The following is a 21,489-nucleotide window of genomic DNA, read 5'->3' on the forward strand; positions in this document are numbered from 1 at the left end:
AATGCTAGCACTGATCTGGGAACTAAATGTTCTTTTCTGACACTTTAAGGAACCAAATGTTCTCGGATTCAAAGGCCCTCGGAAAATGAGGGTTATTATCCCTGGGATGGACGAGGACAGCGAGAGAGTCCCTATCCGTCCTCCTAATGTCGGTAAAACCACAAGCATTCACAAATACCATCTAGAGTAATGACAATAGCAATAATATGCTGCTGATGGAGGAAATTGCCATGGCTCTGATTTAGTTGATTTTTCAGTCTTGTCAATTTGACTAAAGTTGAAATGGTCCTTTATGTTCTCAGCAGGTTACAGGAGACCGAAGTATTCGCAACTCAGGAAACTACCTTGTTTGAAACAAAAAAAAAGCATTGGGATTGGTGGGGAAAGTGATTAATTTTCCCCACCTGTTGAAAAGCAGAAATCGGGGGTTTCATCTAACAGCATCATATGAGGTAGAAGTAGCCACCTCTGGGACTATAGCACACCACTGGTGGACAAAATTAAAATTGAAAATAAGAATCAGAATCTGTTTATTTCTAAGTATACTAGGTGAGTTAACAAACAGCATCCGGTGCAGTTATATGATACGGGAAACAGGCATTTATTTTGCATGGCTGGGAAATATACAGAGCTGGAAATTGTTAATCTCTTTATCTGTCTTATGACATTGTGACTTGGGGACATTCCCCGTTATGTTAAATGAATCTTTTAAATGGGTGCTCTTTGACGTGTTAAAGTGATGGAGTATCAAAGAAATACTTCCAGAATGATAAAGTTTTAAAGAGCAATCATTATTTTCTGTCTTTTTGTGCCCTCGGGCTGTTACAACTCCAAATTTTAATAAATCAAAATAAATGCATTGTAGAAATTGCAGGAAGGTAGACGTATAATTTCTCTCATTGACTACATGAATACGTGTCTCTATTTTTTTTCACCCTCTGCCTGAACAAACATGGCGCTGCTATCTCACCACACACACTGAGGAAGTCAACTTAACTGTATATGTTGAAAATCACAACGATCGACAGGTTATGTTGAATTATGTCGATAAGTCCATTAAGTGTCCATTACACACATCCCCCCAGAATTCACCATAACAGGAAGAGTTAACGTGGCGGGGCCAGATGGCCAGGCTGGAATGGCTCTGCCAAACGGAACAGGGGCCTTGTTGGGGGCTGGGGGCAGGGTAGGAGGACGCCCCCACTGTGGGGGCTGGGCCAGTTCAACAGGTCGGTCCATGTCAAGGTGAACCGGTTTGAGGCGATCCACAGAAATGCATTCCGGCTTGCCCTCAAGGTCCACAACAAAGTTTATCGTTTCCGGTCTTCAGGACGTGGAACAGGCCATCGTAGGGAGGCTGTAGGGGTCCACGGTGAGCGTCATGGCAGATGAAAATGTATTCTGCCGACTGCAGACTTGCGGGGATGTGAGATTGTGGGAGGCCATATTACGACAAATGCAAAAACTCTGGTGTTATCCAGAAGTGTGGTCCGTTGGTGGGCTGCAGACCAGGGAGCTGTGGTGTTATAGACAAAATCGCCTGGGATCCGAAGTGGCTGGCCGTAATCCAGTTCAGCGGACAAGGACTGGAGGTCCTCCTTAGGGGCGGTCCTGAGGCCCAGCATGACCCACTGAAGCCTGTTGACCCAGCTGCTGTCCTTGAGGCTGGCCCAAACAGCATCCTTCATAGAACAATGACACCACTCGCACAACCCTTTGGCCTGCAGGTGGTACGTGGTGGTGTGGTGGCACCCCTAGACTCTCTGTGACTGCGTTCCAGAGCTCAGATGTAAACTGCGAGCCCCGGACAAAGGAGAGGTCAGATCGGGTGCCGAACCGGGCGACCCAGGTCCCGATGAATCCCTGAGCTACCTTGGTGGACGTCGACAACAGTGGGATGGCTTCTGACCATTGAGTGGCCCTGTCCACCATTGTGAGGAGGTTAAGTAAAACTGTGGGAGGGGGGGGAGGGGGCCCACCAGGTCCATGTTTACATGGTCGAACCCCCTTTCGGGCACCAGGAACTGCGCTGGGGGGACTTTGGTGTGGTGGTGCACTTTAGAGCACTAGCACTTCTCGCATGTGTCAGCCCGGTCTCTCACGTATTTTGAGCCTGTGCCAGATGAACTTGGAGCGTGGTACCAGCGTCATCGAAAGCCACATCCTCTAACTGTAGCCCTGTGACAGCCGTCCTGAAAGCCTGCATGTCTGGGTCGGCAGCATGGTCTGCTGCCATGCAGGCATAGTCAAGTTCCAAGTGGATGGTCCCCACGATAGCCTGGGAGAAGCAGTCAGGGATGAGGTTGGTTTTGCCAGCAACATGCTGTATGTCCGTGGTGAACTCCAAGATGTAGGAGAACTGTCTCTGCTGCCGGGCAGACCACGGCTCAGCCACCTTGGCCATGATGAACATCAGTGGCTTGTGGTCCACAAAATACTGTGAACTGGCAGGCCTCCAGCAGGGAATGGAAGTGTCGAACAGCAAGGAGCTCCCGATCGAAGGTACTGTATTTCCATACGCTAGGGCGTAACTGTCAGCTGAAGAAAGTGAGCGGCTGTCAAGCACCATTCACCCACTGCTTGTGCCCGACATCGACTGCATAGTCTGAAGTGTCTGTGGCAGGGGTCAGGAACCTTTTTGACTGGGAGAGCCATAAAAGCCAAATATTTCTAAATATATTTCATTGAGAGCCATATAGTATTTTTAACGTATAATAAATTAAATGTCTTACTTTTAATGCGACTTCTGGTGCTGCATGGTTTTGCTGATGGCCTTGTAGTCTGGTTCATACGTGGTGAGGTTGAGCTTCATGCAGGCGTTGAGGCTTCCATCAGTTAAACGTGAGTGTAGGTTGGTCTTAATGTTCCTCATATGCGAGAATGACTGCTCACATGCATATGTAGAGCCAAACATGGTCAATATGGCAATACTCACACGCTGCACTGTGTGGTATGTCACAGGAAGCTCGTTCCAAGTTTTAAGAATCAGCTGGTCTTCAGGTTGAAGATTTTTCATTTCTGTCCACTTGTGTTCCCTCGCCAGCTCTGCTCGCTGTCGCGCAAGACTTTCCAACTCTCCAATAAGTGACTTGAACTTACTCATCCACATGTCTGATGCCTTCAGGTCAGCAACTTCCAGCTCAAAGTCTCCGATAGAGACCCCGGGGATGCATGTCAGGTCGATTTTGTCCACTGCACACTCATGTGGATGAGTGATGAACTTGAGAAGACCAGTGCGCGAACGAAATTCCCCAAAACGTGCTTTGAATGACTGCAGGAGATTGGACGTAAAGCCAGCTAGCTGCTGGAGATCCAAATGTTGAGTGGAGTCACTTGCTAAGCATGCATCTCTAAATTGTTGCAGTCTTTCAAAGTGCAGAAGACGACCTGTTTCAATGTCCCTGAGAAAGACTTCCAGCTTGCTTTCAAATGCAAACACTGCTTGTTGAAGGGATGAGATTGTATTTCCAATACCTTGCATTTTCACATTGAGCTGGCTCAGATGGCCAGTTATGTCCACGAGATAGTGAAACTGCAGGAGCCAGTCAGTGTTGTCTAGCTCAGGATGCTTGACGCCTTTCATTTCAAGAAAAGTCCGGATTTCACTCAGGCAAGCTGCAAAACGGCTGAGCACCTTCCCCCTTGACAACCAACGCACGTTGCTGTGTAAAAGCAGACCGGGATAATGATTCCCAACTTCTTCTAACAGAGCTTTAAACTGGTGATCATTTAAAGCTCGGGCAACAATAAAGTTGACCACTCGAATGACCAGCGACATCACCTCACCAAGCTCCTGGCCACACGTCTGAGCGCAAAGCGCCTCCTGGTGCAGGATGCAATGAAAACTTAGGATGGCTCTCTTTTCATGTTCACGGAGAAGCGCTACAAATCCTTTGTTCTTCCCCAACATACAGGGTGCACCATCAGTACAGACAGAAATAAGTTTATCCATCGGTAGTTTTTTTTCTTTAGCAAACTCCATGAAAGACATGAATAAATCCTCTCCTCTTGTTATCCCTTTCATTGGCAAAACAGCCAAGCTTTCCTCACGCAGTGTGTCACCTGCAGCATACCTGGCAATGATACTGCACTGAGATAGATGGCTAACGTCTGTTGACTCATCTAACGCGAGAGAAAAGTATGTCCCGGCGTTTATGTCCTTAATTTGTGTTTCCTCGACTTGATTTGCCATCATGATGCTACGATCGTGCACAGTTCTTGCTGACAGGGGCATGTCTTTTATTCGTTTGATTAGCTTGTCTTTATTTGGGAAGTCATCAAACAGTTCATTGGCCGCATCAAGCATGAATGTTTTGGCATACTCGCCATCTGTGAATGACTTTCCATTCCTTACTATTGCCAAAGCCCCCGCAAAGCTAGCGGAATTCCCGTCACCTTGCTTGGTCCACACACGTAGTTGCTGCTGACTCGTCTGCACTCTCCGCTGTAGCTCCTCGCATGCCCTTTTCCTGCTGTCCCCCGCTGGATATTTCCATGCAAATGAAGCATGGTGCGTATCGAAGTGCCGCTTTATATTTTACCGTTTCATCGATGCAATTTAATCATTGCATATTAGACATACCGCAGATCCTGCGCTCTCCACAAATGCAAATTCCTCTGTCCACGCAGCCTGGAATGCACGGTAATCATCGTCTTTTTTTTCTTTTCGCCATCTTTTCCGTTACAAGGGTTGAAGCGGATAAACTAGTTGGCTATCTGATAAAATTGATTTCTTCACCTTTACAATGACCCGGACATTCTCGCGAGCCATTGGTTCCCGACCCGACCCACGGGTGACCCGTGAAATTTATCTTCAAAACTAATTTCTGTTTACTTTAAAATGACACAGTATTATTAAGAAATATCACAAGTATTTTAAAATCAGTTCCAAACTGATTTTTTTTTCAACTCAAAATTGTCTGGGAGCCATATGCCGTCACCGGAAGAGCCATATATGGCTCGCGAGCCATAGGTTCCCGACCGCTGGTCTGTGGTAATAGCAATCGGAGCCTTGGGTGATGGGTGTGCCAGCATTGTTGCATCAGCCAGAGCAGTCTTAGTGTCCACAAGTGCCTTGTCCCTCTCTGCGGACCAGTCCACAGTGTGTTTGGTGGCCTTGCCTTTCAGGGGCTCATACAGGGATCGCATGAGTTGAGCAGCTCAGGGAATAAAGCCGAGGAAAAGCTCACCATGCCGAGGAACTCCTACAGAGGCTTGACTGTGAGCAGTTGCAGGAATTTCACGGCATCCACTTTTGACGGGAGGGGTACCGCTCCATCTTTGGTGACTTGGTGTCCAAGGAAGTCGATGGTGGTCAGCCTTAACTGGCACTTTGCTGGGTTGACGATCAGCCCACGCTGGCTGAGCCGCTCGAAACGTGTCTGGAGGTTAGACAGGTGTTCCGCTTTTGAGATGCTGATGATGAGGATGTCGTCTAGATAGATGAAGATGAAAGGCAGGTCCCGTAGCACCGAATCCATGAGACGCTGGAATATCTACGCAGTGTTCTTGAGACAGAATGGCATGCACAGGAACTCTCAACAGTCCAAATGGAATTATCACCACTGTTTTGGGGATATCCAGTGGGGTGGATACCTTATGGTATCCACAGACGAGGTCCATTTCGGAAAAGATGACTTTTCCAGGCAGGTGGGCAAAAAAAAAGTCCTGGATGTGTGGGACTGGGTAGCGGTCTGGTGTCATTGCATTGTTGAGTCGGCGATAATCACCACACAGGTGCCACTCGCTGCCAGGCTTCGGGACAATGTGGAAGGGTGAAACCATGGGCTGTTGGAGTGGCAAATGATGCCGAGGCGCTCCATATTCTCAAACTCCTCCCTGGTGGCGGTGAGCTTGGCCAGGTCAAGGCGCCGAGCCCGAGCATAGACTGGTGGGCCAGTGGTGGTGATGTGGTGCTCCACTCCATACTTGGTGGTGGATGACAAGAAGTGGGCTGTGTGAGGACAGGAAACTCTGTGAGAAGCCAGAGAAACTTGTCTGCGGCGGAGAGCATACTAGACAGTCTGATAGAGTCCAAACAGAAAGTGACAGTGTTTATCAAGCGACAGTTTTTGACATCCACCAGCAGTTCATAGGCGCATAGGAAATCTGTGCCAACTGAACCGCTGTCTGCTGAAACACAGCTCCATGTACCTAGTGCCATAAGTGTGGATGGTGCTGCCATTAGCGGTTTCCATGGGGGGGGCCATATCCGCAGGCCAGGATATGGACTCTTGATGCAGGCAGGACGCTCTGAGATGGTGTCTTGGATAAACAGCAGCCTGCCAATTCAGCCAACGCACATGGCCACCACGGAGCGCCAGCCCCGCCATTTCCCACAACACTGAAACTGCATGGAGATTGGCATCACTCGGCCTCTGGTCCAGACTTTGCATGGTAAAAACACAAGCTAGGGTCCTGATGCCATTGAGGAGCTGCTGCTGCGGCAGCAACTGTTGTGTCTCCAGGCAGTGGTGAAAATGCTTGAGCAGGAAAAGGTGCGGCCGCACAATGTTGTTGACCAGCCAGGAAAAATTTATCAGCCAGAGCACAGGCCAGAGCACAACAGTCAGTGATGGCAGTGTTGGGCAAAGCAGCCCGTACCTGAAAAGGCAGCTGTTGCAGAAACAGTTGGACAAAGAGGAAGTCAGGCTTGTGCTCTCCCAGGAGATCCTGTCCATGAGTTCAGACGGCTTACTGTCACTGAGGCCTTGTAGAGAGAAGAGCCAGCTAGCTCGCTCAGCGTCAGAAAGTTCAAAAGTTTTCAACAAGTGAATCTTGAGTATCTTGTACTTATCCTGCTATGGAGGATTTTTGAGGAGGTTCACCACTCTGGTTGCTGTTGAACTCCCGATAGCTGACCACATAATAGTATTTTGCGGCATTTGTGGTGATTTCCCGCAACGCAAACTGCGCTTCTAGAACCAAGCCGAGGCTGACAACTCCCAGAACTCCGGCAGCTTGAGGAAAAACTGCATTTGTTGTCATGCTCATGAAGAGCTGTCTCTAGAAACGTCCAGCAGACAAACATCGGGGTCACCACAGTAGAAATTGCAGAAAAAGTAGAGACGTACAATTTCTCTCACTGACTACACGAATGCGTGTCTCGTTTATTTTTTTCACCCTCCACCTGAACAAACATGGCGCTGCTATCTCACCACTCACACTGAGCTCTTTAAGTGAGCAAGTCAACTTAACATAACTGTATGCTGAAAATCCCAACGAACGACAGGCTATGGTGAATTATGTCCGTAAGTCCATTAAGTGCCCACTACAGTATCTCCTTTAACTTGAATATATTCAACACATTTATGGAGCAAAGAAAAACATTCAAGAGATGTCTTAGTTTTCAAAAATGAAAGACTTACACTTTCTGAATCCACTGTATGTGTGTGTGTGTGTGTGCGCGTGTCTGTCGGTCTATCTGCAGGACAATGATGGCCTGCTGATGCTGTACCAGAATAGGCACATGGAGAACCTAATAGAGCTACAAAACAAGCCACCAGTGTGGAATGATGACACAGCCTCTTATGTGCTCAATTTCAACGGCCGAGTCACCCAGGCCTCTGTCAAGAACTTCCAGATAGTCCACAGCAAAGACGGTAAGCCTTAATCAAAACCTTGACTTATATTTAATCAATAGTAGGTCAGTCTAATCCAACCTTTACAGCCAATGTGCGCAACTTCAATTGTGTTCATTCGTTGTCAGAATGCAGACTATTTATAAAGCATGACCTGATAGAAATGCATCCTGATGGAAATAAAGCATGTTGACAGGTGTGCTCTCTGTCACCCAGACAGTTACATTGTGATGCAGTTTGGCCGCGTGGCGGACGACATCTTTACACTGGATTACAATTATCCCATGTGTGCAGTCCAAGCTTTTGCCGTGGCCCTATCCAGCTTTGACGGTAAACTGGCCTGTGAATAGCATCACATGAACTCTACTCTAATGCAGAAATGCTAACAGACACCAAGAAAGAGTTTAGTCAACTCACATGCCATCCCTGCTGTACTGCAAATGACATTTCTGGTCTTACAGCTTTTTGACAACTACCCACAGCATTAGCAAAGCTCTACCTGAAAGTGCTTAGGTGTCATTAGCGTACCACCTTACATAATTTTTCACAGTATTATTGATTTGACTTGTCTACCCCAACGTGACGGGTCATTTGGTAGGTCGTCCAGTTTAGAAATCAAATCAAATCACAATGATATTTGTGTGTGTGCAGGCATCAGAATAGTTGGCCTATATGCCATTTAAGACTATTTCCTTTCAACTCTCGCATGTTTTTTTTAACATTTTAATTCAATTGTCTATTTGTATTGTACTTGTTTACTTGTAGCCTATATCCCCAATGTTATGTAAAAGTTCAAAATGTTGTCTGTTTTTTGAAGATGAATAAAGGGCACTGCATTACATTTACATTTCGTATATTCATTTGGCGGACACTTTCATCCAAAGTGACTTACAAGAGCATTAGCGATTAGCAGATAAAATTTAAGTGCTACTAACCAGCATCATAGAGTGCTACCTAGTACTGTATGAAGTAGTAGTAATACATGTGCTACAGAAATTATATCACAGTAGTATTACATGAAGTAGCAAATAGTACATTTGCTAAGAAATTATATCATAGTGGTACTACATGGAGTAGCAAATAGTAAATTTTCCACATAGTACCCATATCATAGTAGTACTAGATAGTACATTTGCTACAAAATAATGATATCTGAGAAGTACTATATAAGGTAGCAGTATTAATACATTTGCTAGTAATCATATTATAGCAGAACTATATTAAGTAGTAGTAGTAGTTCATTTGCTACACGGCAACCTTAACATAGTTCATGTCATGTTGAGTAGATTTAGTGTGTGTCTTACATCAGCAAGAGGTGGTGAATAGAGATCAAAGTATAAAGTAGATTTATATTGACTTATCAGTATAACAGACATATCATCACAAAAGCATTAACCCTTCTATGGGGTTCATGTTTTTGTTATCCACCCAATGTTCGCAGGCCTGATGGACCCACGACATTTTGGGGTATTTAAAACGATACAGCCATAGCAAATCATTTTAGAAAAAAACTTACAAAGTACCCCTCCAGACATGTTTTCAAGTTCAAAAATACTCTGAGATGATTAAAATATTGTTTAATATGGTTTTCCCACGCAAAGTTTAAAAAAAGAAACTCTGAAAAGGGACTGGAAGCACATCTACTTTTTTTCCCTCATCGAGAAATTCAGGAACTATGAATATGCAAATATCACAGGCCTCGCACCCCACCCACCACTGCTACTTATGAAAGAGCGGTGCACATCAAGATGGCTAGCATTAGAGCAAACATTGGAGAGATTCCATCATACATGTTTGAGCCTCAGTCAGACCCCAACACAGACTCTTTAATTAAATTGCGGTTTTAGTTTGATTTAGCAGCAAGGTAAATCTTTGCGAGTCTATTTGGACTCATCTGTAGCACTATGGTAAGTTCAAACTCAACTTTATTGTCATCAGCAACTGTGCATATGTACATAGACAAAATAATGTTTTTCCCATGACCAGAGTTAAAATACCACAGAAGAGAATGTCCAAAAACAAGTCGATAGTAGTAATATGGGGAAACTAGAAGAACCCCACTACAATGTAGCAGTTTGGTTATCCACCCGTCTAAATCGCCCTCCTCTTCATCCTGCCAGCTAACTGCCTTCCCCCTGCCCCTAACCCCCCCCCACTCCAACTCCCTCCCCCCAAATGCTCAGAATCATCTGAAATGCCGAGAAAAGTGGTTTTAGCCATTTTTAGAAAAGGCATATTTTGCATAATTATTATAATTATTTTAATTTTCTGCTATTTTTCTGGTCCTCTCTGGAACAATACCTACCACCTCCAAAAAAAATTAAGGATCATAAGTGCATTTTTGCAAAAATGCATATATTTTGCATAATACCAAAACATTTGTAAGTCCCAGAAAACATTTTTTATATAGGTGAAAAAATCAAAGATGCTCAGAATCTGAAATGCCGAGAAAAGTGGTTTTTAGACATTTTTAGAAAAATGCATATTTTGCATATTTATGCATAATTATGCATAATTTTAACTTTCTGGGATTTTTCCCGTACTCTCCGAGACAATACCTACCACCTCCAACAAGAATTAGGATCATAAATGCTTTAGTTTTTGGTCCCGCTATCTACACTAACTGACACCACACACACACATTACGAAAATACAGGAGTAGATGTGTGCAATAGGACTACTGAGTGAGAAATCAGCAGCATGGCGTGTAGATGCAGTCCTTTGCAGCACAAAAAGGAACGCAGCAGAGATGTAATTGGGGAACATAATCAGGGGTTAAAGTGGGATTTGGTAAGTGGGGGATCTCTGTATTAGAGAGGTGAGCAAAAGTGCTAGGTAGATAACGTTAGGCTAGCTAACCACTGGTCCAGTAGTCAGTCCTGACGTTAGCATTGTTAGCTAATAATAGCTACCGGTAGCTAACGTTTGCTAGCTAGTTAGTTATTTGAATGAAAATATTGCATGGCCAGAGCTAAGGTTGGACAAACATAACTAGCTAGCTACCGGTAACGTTACCGGACGCTACCGATAGTTAGCTTGCCTAGCAGCGTTCAAACAACTAGCCAGCAACGTCAGCAACTAGCTAGCAACGTTACCGGGTGGAAGATAGCTAGTTAGCTAGCTAGCTAACGTTACGTTCGCTAAGGTTAGTTGCTTGAATGAAAACCACAGCAGAGCTAGACAAAACTATTGGAAATACTATTGGAAATACACTGAAGATACTCACTCTTTATGCCCCCCAATCCAGGATAATAGTGCAGGTAGCAGGTTGACGCTCTCTCGAGTCTGGTCTGCCTGGTGCGGTGAACTGACCCTGACCCGTGAGTGTGAAGCCAGTCTCTTTTGATGTCAAGTCTGGTGAAGCCACATAGCAGGCAGGTGCGGGTCACGTGAGGACGCGATATCGTTCAAACTTTTAGAAAAAGTAAAGTAGTATAAAAATAGAAGAACGACTTTATTTGCGATTTATTTTGTAATGCTTGTGAATTGGCAGCATCATGTTTTTTGTTTTAAATTTTACTGTGACAAAAAGGTTGAAATTACTCCTGTCTACAGAGTGCCGGATCTCAGCCCTGGTTGACTTGGGGTAGGAGGAAGTACCGGTGTCAGGATCCGGGTAGCTCCGGCCCACTTTAATCACTGAACATAATCAAAGGCTGCCCGTGTCGCGTTAAGTGAACTGTATTTACCCCTTCTGATCCCAGCGCTCGTTGGTGGTACTGGAGGCAATGGTCCGCTGCAAGATGGCGGCGAGCCGTTTTCATCACGTGACATCTTAAACACAAAATGATGGCGTGTTTATGTACAGTAAATAATGAACCTCAGTTACTGCACATTAGCGGCGTTAACCGAGTCAACCATTTGTATATTGTAAAAACAACAACAACTGTATATTGTCTGGTGGTGGCATTTGCTGTGTGGTAGAATGCAGTATTGGCAGGTATGAGGTTTTTGTGTTTGTATATGTGGCGACCACCGGCTAGCGAGCATACTCATTCCTGATCACTACACATACACAGCCACACTGCACAAGCGATAAAACAGCAGGTTGTGCAGCATTAACTACATTACGTGTAAGTACGTGTGATAATCAATAACGTTTGGTATTTGACAGGGGAGAAAGAAAAGAAAACTTACCAGGGGCACACGGCGATGCAGCGTCCGGTTTGCCCATAGCTTCTAGCATTGCGGTCGCTGGTCTTTGACCGAGTACGTTATCCGGTAACTGGGTGTTTAGCCCGGTTTTTAACCTTTCCCTTCCTGCGCCACTTTCCCACAGTTCTTTTGTTCATGACCTCTATAATCCTTCTTTACGATTCGCTCCGTTGTTCTGCTGAACCTTTCGCTCTGCCTTCGCTCACGTTTCCTCAAAATGGCGGCGGGTTTCTCATTCGTTTGTACTGCGCCGAGGCTCCAGGGGCAGAGAATTCCTTGCGGTGGCCCCGCCCATATCCGCTGACGTCAGGTTCCACTTCCTGCCCAGCGATTTTACGGCGCCGTCAGCTCCAGCTCAGCGCCAGTCTTTGATTCCGGTGGAAAAGCGTGGAACCGGCTCTAGATTGGGCGCTGGCCACCAAAATCAGCCACCGGCGGGCGTATCAGAATGGCAAGTGTAGTTAGCATCTGTTATTTTGGTAGTTTGCTAGCTTGTAACAGGCAGTGGCTGACACAGCAGGGGTTGTGGAACAATACAATAATATCTGCTACGATGTTAGTGTCATATTGTAGCGTGCATGGATAAGTAGACACAATGGCCGCTGGCTGGCGAGTCTGAGCCTTTAGTCTAGCGGTTAGCGATGTCTGCTGCGGTGCGGGCGATACGAGTTCTCTTCCCGGTCGCGGCAGTTCCTGTGGTTGCGTTGGCCCCCGAATTCGCTACGATATTGTCACGTTGTTATTGTGTAATTATATATCGGAAGTTTAATCAAAGTTTGCAAAAAGATACATCCCGTCTGGCTGAGACTTTTATATTATGTGTAATCCCTGTTTATCCTGATAGCCAACCAAGTTTGCCTGGGCTCTGGATCATTGGCAGTACGTCTAAAATTCAAAACTGCCGGCAAGTCGAGGCGAGGTGACCCGCACTACACTTTATGGTTCCGAGCGTTTTGTTCGGGACCAAGCGCGGAAAGCACCGGAGGGGTGAATCCCCTGGCGCCGCTAAGTCCCAAAGCCGCTCCCGCCGCTCCGTCAGCCCTCGGAGAGCACGATGACGGACGCCTTTAGTGGCGCCGCCGGAGCGGCGTGGGGGGGGCGCGAGCCCAGTGGGGATCGAAGTCCGGACTAGAAAAGAAGTTTGGGTCGCACACCGCTCCGTTTTGTTTTGTTGTTGTTTTTTGGGGGGGGGGGGGCTGAAAAAACAGGCAGCTGTCATCGTTTCATATGGCTGAACTTCGACATTAGCTAAATACATAGTTTACAGTTTTACTATTACCAAATAACTAGCAGCCTAGTGCCTGAGGGCGGGAACTTTCCGGATTCATCCTAGGAAAAAAAATATTCGCCAGCGAGTGGGAAGCCGGATGTGGGTATGTGTCCTGGTCACTGTACTAGCACCTCCTCTGGTCGGTCGGGGCACCTGTTCAGAAGGGGAGGGGGAACTGGGGGGGGGGGATAGCGTGATCCTCGCACGCGCTACGTCCCCCTGGTGAAACTCCTCACTGCCAGGTGAAAAGAAGCGGCTGGAGACTCCACATGTATGGGAGGAGGCATGTGGTAGTCTGCAGCAGAGGGAGTGGAGCAGCGACCAGGACGGCTCGGAAGAGTGGAGTACTTGGATGGGTACAATTGTCTGTAAATAAATTCCAACCAGCATGGTGGGATTTTTTTTTTGGTAGATAGTGGAAGGATGCTCCGGGTACCGGTTTACATCCAAAAACTGCAGACTACCATGCCTGCCGTCAAAGCTTTCACTCTGCTAATGCAAACTTGCTCTCTGTACTGACAAGGAGGTTTCAGGTTTCTTTGCCTGCCCTGTATTGGCTCTCGGATTTGTGACGTTCAACTCTTAACTTGCCCGGGGTACGTTTGAATCTCAGATTTGAGGGAAGTGCACAGACAGCGCCTCCTCCAGGAGGAATGTGAAAACAAAACACTGCTCTAGTGACAAACTGCGCAGACACGTGTCCGTATAGCCAAGGCCAGACATGCCACGAGGGACACAAACATAAGAACAACACATTTTTGAGTGGAGGGGCACTTTGACAAATGATGACTTTATCTCTAAGCAAATTAGACAGCATATATCGCTAATATCTACCTTTTACCTCTGCTAGATCACATTTATCAATAAAAGGGCTATCTATTTTTTGATAAAATTATTTTGTATAAAAATCAATTGTAATCAAGACGTGTGGAATATATAATGTTTAACTTGGACAAATATAACTCAAGCAACGTTTTCATCACCGCTGATGTTTATTGCTTTACACCGAACAAATTGGAAAGACAATGTGTACATGTAGTATTTTTTTTTATAAATTATAAATGAGCATCACACGAGGGGCAGAATTTTACTGTGTGTGTTGCAAATATGTATTTCTTGCACTTGATGCATGTGCACTGTCTTTCTGTTCTTCTTGGGTCCACATACATCGTATCGTTTCTGCTTGTTGCTACCGACCGCAACCCACAACGATGAAAACACTTAGATCAGAAAGCTTACCAACACAGCTGTCTCTCACTCACTCACTCATACAAGTGTGTAGTCACAGCAGGCCAGGAGAGCCAGACACACACATGCAACAACATAACTCACACTTGCTTCAAGTACCGGAGTTGGTGGTTCTGTTAGCTGGGTGGATGGGCCATCAGCGTCTTTCTCCTGAATCCTTCTCACGATGGCTGCAGAAGCTGGGGTCCTTGGGATATGCTGTCCTCTCTGGATTTGAGGTCTTGCCAATGCTTTGCCCAGCTGCTCAAGAAACAGCCATCTCCTCTGGAGCTTCCCGCTGTTCCAATCTGGGTTCAGCACCATCCAGATGACGAAAGCCTTGTACGCCGGGGATGTCCAAGATGCCGAAAAATATCACGTGTTCAGCGTAGCGTCCTTCTTTCGCAGCTGTAGCCAGTCACCATCTTGTCCAAATTGTCCACCCCTCCTTTTGTGGCACTGTAATCCATTATGATATCTGGTTTTTGATGCTCCGGGTCACAGATTCTCCCATCCCTATGCAGCATAATCACGAGGGCCATATGTTTGCCTTTCTTTTGCACGTAGGACACCGGGGACACGTCAGCTGTGAACACAAACTTAGATGAATTGATGGGCCTGTTCCGAGTAGTCAACAGCTGAGGTGGGCGCTCTGGCTTGTTTTTTGCATGGTGTTCCTACCATCGTCAGCTTCCTCTTGAAGAGCTCCTGTCCCAGTTTGCGTGAAGTAAAAATGTTATCACGTGTGTGATTTTGGGACCACGGAGTCCCCGTGTCATGTCCAGGACAGCCTGCATCCCTTAGTTCCTCTCAGGGGCTCCTCCACCCGCCCCCCGTGTATGCACTTACAAGTTCCCCGCAGCTTGCTGGTTTAGAGATTATGTACTGCCTGAAGGGGCAGTGGCCCCTAAATGGTATAAGCTTCTCGTCACCACTAATGTTGGGCACAGGGTTGTAAATCAAGGGAGGGCGGTCCACCCACTTGTCCCACAATAACATTATTGCAGCTAGCTTGTCTTCCTGCCTCCGAGCTGGTCTGGTGTCTCGGTTATCGAAGCGGATAATCCAGGTTCAGAATTGATTTTAAGGCTCTCCTGTTTGTTTATAAAACCCTAAATGGGTTGGCCTCCTCCTATATCACAGACCTTATAACCCTCTATTGCACCTCCAGGTCCCTCAGGTCAGCTAATCCGGGACTCCTGGCTGTCCCGCCATCTAAACTTAAACTCAGGAGTGACTGTGCCTTTACGGTTGCAGCCCCTAGACTGTGGAACAGCATTCCCCCTCCCTATAAGATCCCCCCCCCCTCCATCGACTCTTTTAAATCCTGGCTCAAAACTTACTATGTTCTGTAGCGTTTGAATCCTCCTGATGTGACTGGTTTCTGGCTTGTGCCTGTGTCGGTGTTTCTTCTATTTGTGTTTTGGCTACCTGCTCTGGTCCGTACAGCACTTTGGTCAAGGCGGGTTGTTTTTAAATGTGCTTTATAAATAATTTGGACTTGACTTGACTGGAAATAATATGGAAGTTTTCCAGAGACATTGTTGCACGGAAAGGTCCTCCGCCGGTTTCCGTATCCCAGAGATTCTGTGGATTCCCCGTTAGATCTGAAAACACCAGCAAGGACAAGAAGCCCAACGTATGGCATGCAAATGGGTTTGGTCCCTTTTACATGCATAGGTTCTCATGCGTGAACTGTAACACTGTAGAAAGCTTGTGTGTCTGTTCACGCGTGTGTGTGTGTAGTTTCACGCACTAAATAATAATAATACATTTTACTCATAAAGCACTTTTCTAAAACAATGCTACAAAGTGCTTTACAAAAGAAAGAGGGTAAAGAGTGCGGGAGATGCAGGGGCAGACAGGTTCTTGGTGCTAAGACGCTACACAATTTCCTCACTTTTATTAGCCTCAGGTCTAGTGGATCCGAACATCACATAATATAATATAAATGTGTCGGGGTGGGGGTGCACTGTGTGCACTCAATGGAAATGTTTTCTTTTACACGTTCTTCACAGGAAACGAGCCAAGGCCGGTGGCTCTCAGGCTGGAAAAGGAATCCGCGTGTCATCCAAAGGAGCTGGATCAAGTGCAACCGGACTTGGTATATATCCGTGAAGACGTTTCTCTTGGATGAGAGGCGAAGCGTCTTCACGGATATATACCAAGTCCGGTTGCACTTGATGCAGCTGGACCTGGATGAATGAGAACATTCACAGACAACTCGTGTATCACTTTTCTTCCACTAAACAATCAAAACGGATCCCACAGACCCGAACCCCACACAAGGGTTAAATGTCTAAGTGCACGTAGAAGTAGGACACAATAGCAGTACAGACCTGTAATAATGGTCTTTAGGTAAGTTTAAGCTGCAATGTGTCACGATACGGTTGTTGTTTTTCCCTTTGGAGAAGATTTACAGATTGAGGCGATTTAGACCTAAAATAGAAAGGTCTGCAGGTGTCCCTTGAATGAAACAAGTAGCTGCGATGGAGACTTGGGGGTTGGTGCCACCATTTTGAGGTTAGGTGAAAAAGGAGTCCGGAGCAGGTCGTGTTTGTTTTCTTTTCTCCGTATTTGGGGAAATGAACTCTATTGTTTGATTCTGCTGGGTTTACCTCGGCGACCATCTGTAACAGCGCCAGCCTGCAACACCACCATGACACCGACAGCAGCGCGACTCCAAATAGGAGAATGACGTCATGGGAGGAGTTGGACCCCAAACTTTGTGTGTGTGTGTGTGTGTGTGTGTGTGTGTGTGTGTGTGTGTGTGTGTGTGTGTGTGTGTGTGTGTGTGTGTGTGTGTGTGTGTGTGTGTTTCAAAGCCACGCCTCTATATTTTTTCCTCCGTGCGTTCTTGTTCGCGACAAACGCCGCTCGTGTTTGGGATTCCGCGTTTTCTCTCAAAAACCTGCAAAGGGTTTCATCAAAGGGAGGGAAAGTCGTGCGGATTGCTCTGAGGCAGGTTTCCGGTGGAAAGGCGGCCGAAGGAGCGGAAGCGGCGGCCGGAGCGTTTGAGAGGTGAGTGCCTTCTCGCGGACTTCTTTGTTGGGTCACAACTTTTTTTTTTTCACGCGGCTGCGCGCGCCCCGGGTTTTTGGGATTTTTGTCATTTTTCACATTTCTTTTCGCGCGCGTCGCTGATTGAGAACTCCGCGCTGGTCGGGAGGAGCTCCTCCCGTCACCAAGGCGCCGAGTGCGACTCAGTTCAACTTCACTTTGGGACTTTTGTTCAGGTGTTGTTAGCTTTCCAGCTAACCCGACTAGCGAGTCGGGACGTCTCTCTGAAGTGAACGTGATTTTGTTACACTGTGTCTCGTTAACGCGTCAGCGCGGCGGCGGCGGCACACGGTTAGGAAGTAACGTGTGGCCGCTCGCGACGGCGTAAACGTTACATTGTAGCCGAGCGTGGAAGGCACGGGGACGGAGTTAAAAGTGAAACTGTGTCCGTTCGCCGAACAGCTGCTAGGCCTCGCTGGATTGGACGCGTTTTCCGTGGGATCGAGACGCGGATTCTCTGCCAGCTCCCGCTTGGCTGTACGGGGGGGCTCCAACCAACGGCCGCTGGTTTTCCTGTCTGGTTCGGGAGAACGGGTGGATTTCGTTTCTCGTTCCGGCGGAACTCTTACAAAAGCTTTGAGACTGGTTTACAGCCTCAGCTAAAGCCATAGGAGAAGAATGGTACCCCTATTCACACGAGAGAGACAGGACAGGCAGAGATGGATGGATATAGACAGACAGGCAGATATAGATAGAACCCCATAGATGTAGACAGACGAGGTAAAAACAGAAAGATAGGTGGCTATAGATGGGCTGACAGGCAGATATACACTGGGTAGACAGAAATAAATACAGATAGACATTTTAGTAACATAAACAGTTGAAAATGTGCACTACAGCGGGACAACACACTAACAGAGCAAAAGCACGAAACATAAGGTAGTCACATATGGCAATAAGAATCAATTAACACTTTTCCGTTCAAAAACAAACCCTAAAACATGAACTCTCCAAAACGGTGGTCTGGTCAACAGGCACTCTGTTGCATGGCGGTGGGACGCACTATTAAATGGGAAGTAGACGTGCAAAACCAAATCGCATCAAATAAAATTAATAAACTGAAACGCTTTATCTCCTGTTGCATGTCGATTGCGAAGTGCATGAACTTTGTTCCATCCCCCCCCCCCCCGACAGGAAAAGTCTGCAAACATAGCCTGCATTGACTCATTGACCCTGCTGGTTGGAGTTGCTTTGATGGAAATCATGTTTGGATAATTATAATGTCTTCTGATGTTTCCATTGGACCAGGAGGCAGTCCATAATATGTGTCTGTGTGTGTGTGTGTGTGTGTGTGTGTGTGTGTTTGCTGAGCTCATGGTTTTTATTTAGCTCGGCGCTGCCCTGACTCCTGCCGGCTCCCCACTGCATTAAACACATGACCCTTTGGCCACCGCTGCTAAGCTGATACCGGCAGGGCTGCGCGTGCGTTTCTTGACTGGGCCATCGTGGCACTTACGTCACTTGATAGCGAGACCCACGATGACGGATAGTAAAAGTTGTGTGCAATTCACCCCCATCGTTTCTTGAATCTTGTCAACATTTCTGCGTACCTCCACCCGAGATAAGTGGTGTACCCCGAAATCACCACCACATATCTGACATACCCCACTGCAGAATATGCAGGGTTCCCCTGCCTCGTGGAGAACATGGAAATGTATGGACTGGTTTTCCAGGAGCAGAAAACACCTAGATGACTTGTAAAGTCTCCTGGAAACACTGGGGAGGTCATGGAAAATTGTAAAGTCGGGTTACGAAAATCTTTTCTTTACTCGCTGAAGTTGCACATTTTTGTTGCAGGACGTTAAGCCGAGCTCTCATGTTTCTAGCCATATTTTTAACCGCAGAGGGTGCGCACGAGTGCTTGAAGTTTTTTTGGGGGGGGGAGGGGGGTGTTTAGCAACTACACAGTCTATTTTAGAGGCAGCTGCTAAAAACGCACCTAGACGGGGTGTTTTGTTGAGTGCTGCGGTATCTTGACGTTACAACGTCCGGCACGAACCTACCCCCGAGGTCAACACCCTCGTTTCCAAGCCACTGAGAAGTACAACAGTACAAGTGGAGATCCATCCAGTACTTCAAGTAAAATGTCCTTAGTCCTGCAAAATAATTTTCCCAGAGGGAGCCCCGATCAAACTCCCCCCCCCCCCAGGTTTTAAACCAACCGAGAATCGATCAAAATACAGTCGTACTTGACGATGGCACATATGCCCGGATGGCACAAATACGCCTCCTAGTAAAGCAACAGTGGTCACTTTGTTTTCTGACCTCTTACACGGACAGTTTTGAGGCTAGTCAACACCACCCCCCCCACCCACCCCCCCGCCCCTTGGCAATCAGTTCTACCGTCTCGGCGAGGCTTTGGTCTTTCCTAACCATCTCGCCCGGGTCCGCCTCGATCGCCATAGTAACAGCACGTCTCTGTCAGCGGTGATGGATAATGGGAAGGCCCTGTGCTGAGTCCTCCACCAGTAGAGCCCCACCACAGCAAGGGGAAGCCACGCTACCGCAGAGATCCGCTACGGGTACTCTGCGCTGGACCACATTTTCTGCTCTCTGGAACACATTACACCCCAGGCCACGTCCATGTCACACACGGCCGTCTGGGTTCGAGCAGATCTGGAGCGCGCTCAACGATAACATAAGAATGTGTAATTTCCTCACGGAGCCGGGGCACGCCAACTTCCGGGCGACGGGGCGACGGGTGCCTCGTGTTGCGGGGAGAAGCGGGCCCATAACGTGGGTCGGTCGTGAATCTCCCAAGGGGCCGTTGCTCGTCTTCTCCCCCCCTGTTGCCGCGGCTGATTTTGAGGAGGGTCTTTTACTTCCCTTTAACGTCGTAGTCCGGCAAAGCTGGGCAGCGACTCGACAGCACCATGTACCGTATTTCAGTGGTGTTGGATCAGCATGAGATTTGTACGGTCATGTTGTGATGCACCGTTTTGTCGTCTAAATGGACTGAAAACGACAATCTATGTATATATATGCTAAACTATTACCCTTTCTCACACGGTGAGGTCTGAAATATTGGAAAACTAGTTACCAGCAGTTCACTGACATGAACCTCGGCTGGAGTCCTAGATGTGGTATCTTTGCGTACGTCTCCTGATATCCCGATATCGCCTATACATCAACACTGTTAGATTCCCGGCGCTCCACTTCGGTGTAGGTATCACAGTAAACGTCACGAGTAGACCAACCAGTGGTCGCTGTTGCCCTTGGCCGGAGTCCTCTATGAATTTACAAGCTCTTTACAGTTTCATCATGTTGCCTGTCACATCTTTAACTGCCCGGGCCGGGCTATTTATACCCTGGTTTGCCTCGGCGGGTGTAAACTACGTCAAACAAACCTGATCTCGTGTCAGCTCGAGCGCGGAGTCGTCTCAGGTCTTAAAAATCTGTCGCCATGCTCGGCAGCTGCACACCCAACCGTGGCCCGATCCAGGCCCGCCGGGCTCTCCACCGGGGGGGCAAGACATACAGGACACGGGGGCCGAGGCCTCCGGCCCTGACCTCCGTCGTCGTCTTTGTCAGTTGTCTTTTGTGGGGTTACCGGTATCCGAGTGGGCCAGCTGAGATGTCGATACCGCCTGGCCCGCCTCGTTTTGACCGCGTGGTCTCAGCCGCACGTTGATCCAATTCTCCCGCCCCCTTCTGCATCACCGCGGCCAACTGCGTAGTGTTTGATTAAGTAAAATAATTAGCGCAGAGTTCGTATACATTTCCAGGACGTGTGACAAGCATTTACACTTATTCCTGTATACCACAAGATGACTGAGCAAGTTGTATGAAAAGAAAAAAAAAATCACGCTAAAAGGTTTTAAAATTCATAATTGGATTTAGATGACCATTTATTCTCCATTTAATTAATTTGATGCTTCTCAATAGAGAACAGGGATGAGTTGTGGAAAATTAAGTTTCTTAAAGGGGAACAGTCTTGTATTTAGCGTCATCTCCACGTACGTTGTAGGGATAACACTTCGCCGGCAACCATCGGACCGATGCCAAAACCGTTTCTGCTGGTGACAAATTTGAATATGAAAATGTGCTCCCTGGTCTGCGTTGTGTCAATATTCGCATTTTCCTAGGAAGATAGAAATGATTTAAAAGCCTCGTTATTGACAGTTTCTTACACGCTGCAGCCTAACGACGAACCGGGGCACTCCCCGCGAGTGATGTCCCACTAGTGATGTCACCGGT

The 21,489-nt window shown here is 47.1% G+C and overlaps 2 protein-coding genes across 2 annotated transcripts in view; both read left to right on the forward strand.

The window, feature by feature from the left end:
• Window positions 1–7,930, forward strand: part of LOC130108245 (tubby-related protein 1-like) — a 32,170-nt gene extending 24,240 nt beyond the window's left edge. Inside the window, exons 9-11 of the mRNA XM_056275119.1 lie at window positions 50–148; window positions 7,430–7,601; window positions 7,797–7,930. Of these exons, the coding sequence (XP_056131094.1) occupies window positions 50–148; window positions 7,430–7,601; window positions 7,797–7,930 (405 nt within the window). The remainder of the gene's footprint in view (window positions 1–49; window positions 149–7,429; window positions 7,602–7,796) is intronic.
• Window positions 7,931–17,053: 9,123 nt separating this feature from the next.
• The window catches only part of tead3a (TEA domain family member 3 a), a gene marked incomplete at its 5' end in the record, with an annotated part of 35,814 nt that continues 31,378 nt past the window's right edge, over window positions 17,054–21,489 (forward strand). The window contains one exon of the mRNA XM_056275150.1: window positions 17,054–17,253. Coding sequence (XP_056131125.1) covers window positions 17,054–17,253 — 200 coding nt within the window. The remainder of the gene's footprint in view (window positions 17,254–21,489) is intronic.

Source organism: Lampris incognitus, chromosome 2 (genome assembly GCF_029633865.1).
Source record: "Lampris incognitus isolate fLamInc1 chromosome 2, fLamInc1.hap2, whole genome shotgun sequence".
Lineage (NCBI taxonomy): Eukaryota > Metazoa > Chordata > Actinopteri > Lampriformes > Lampridae > Lampris > Lampris incognitus.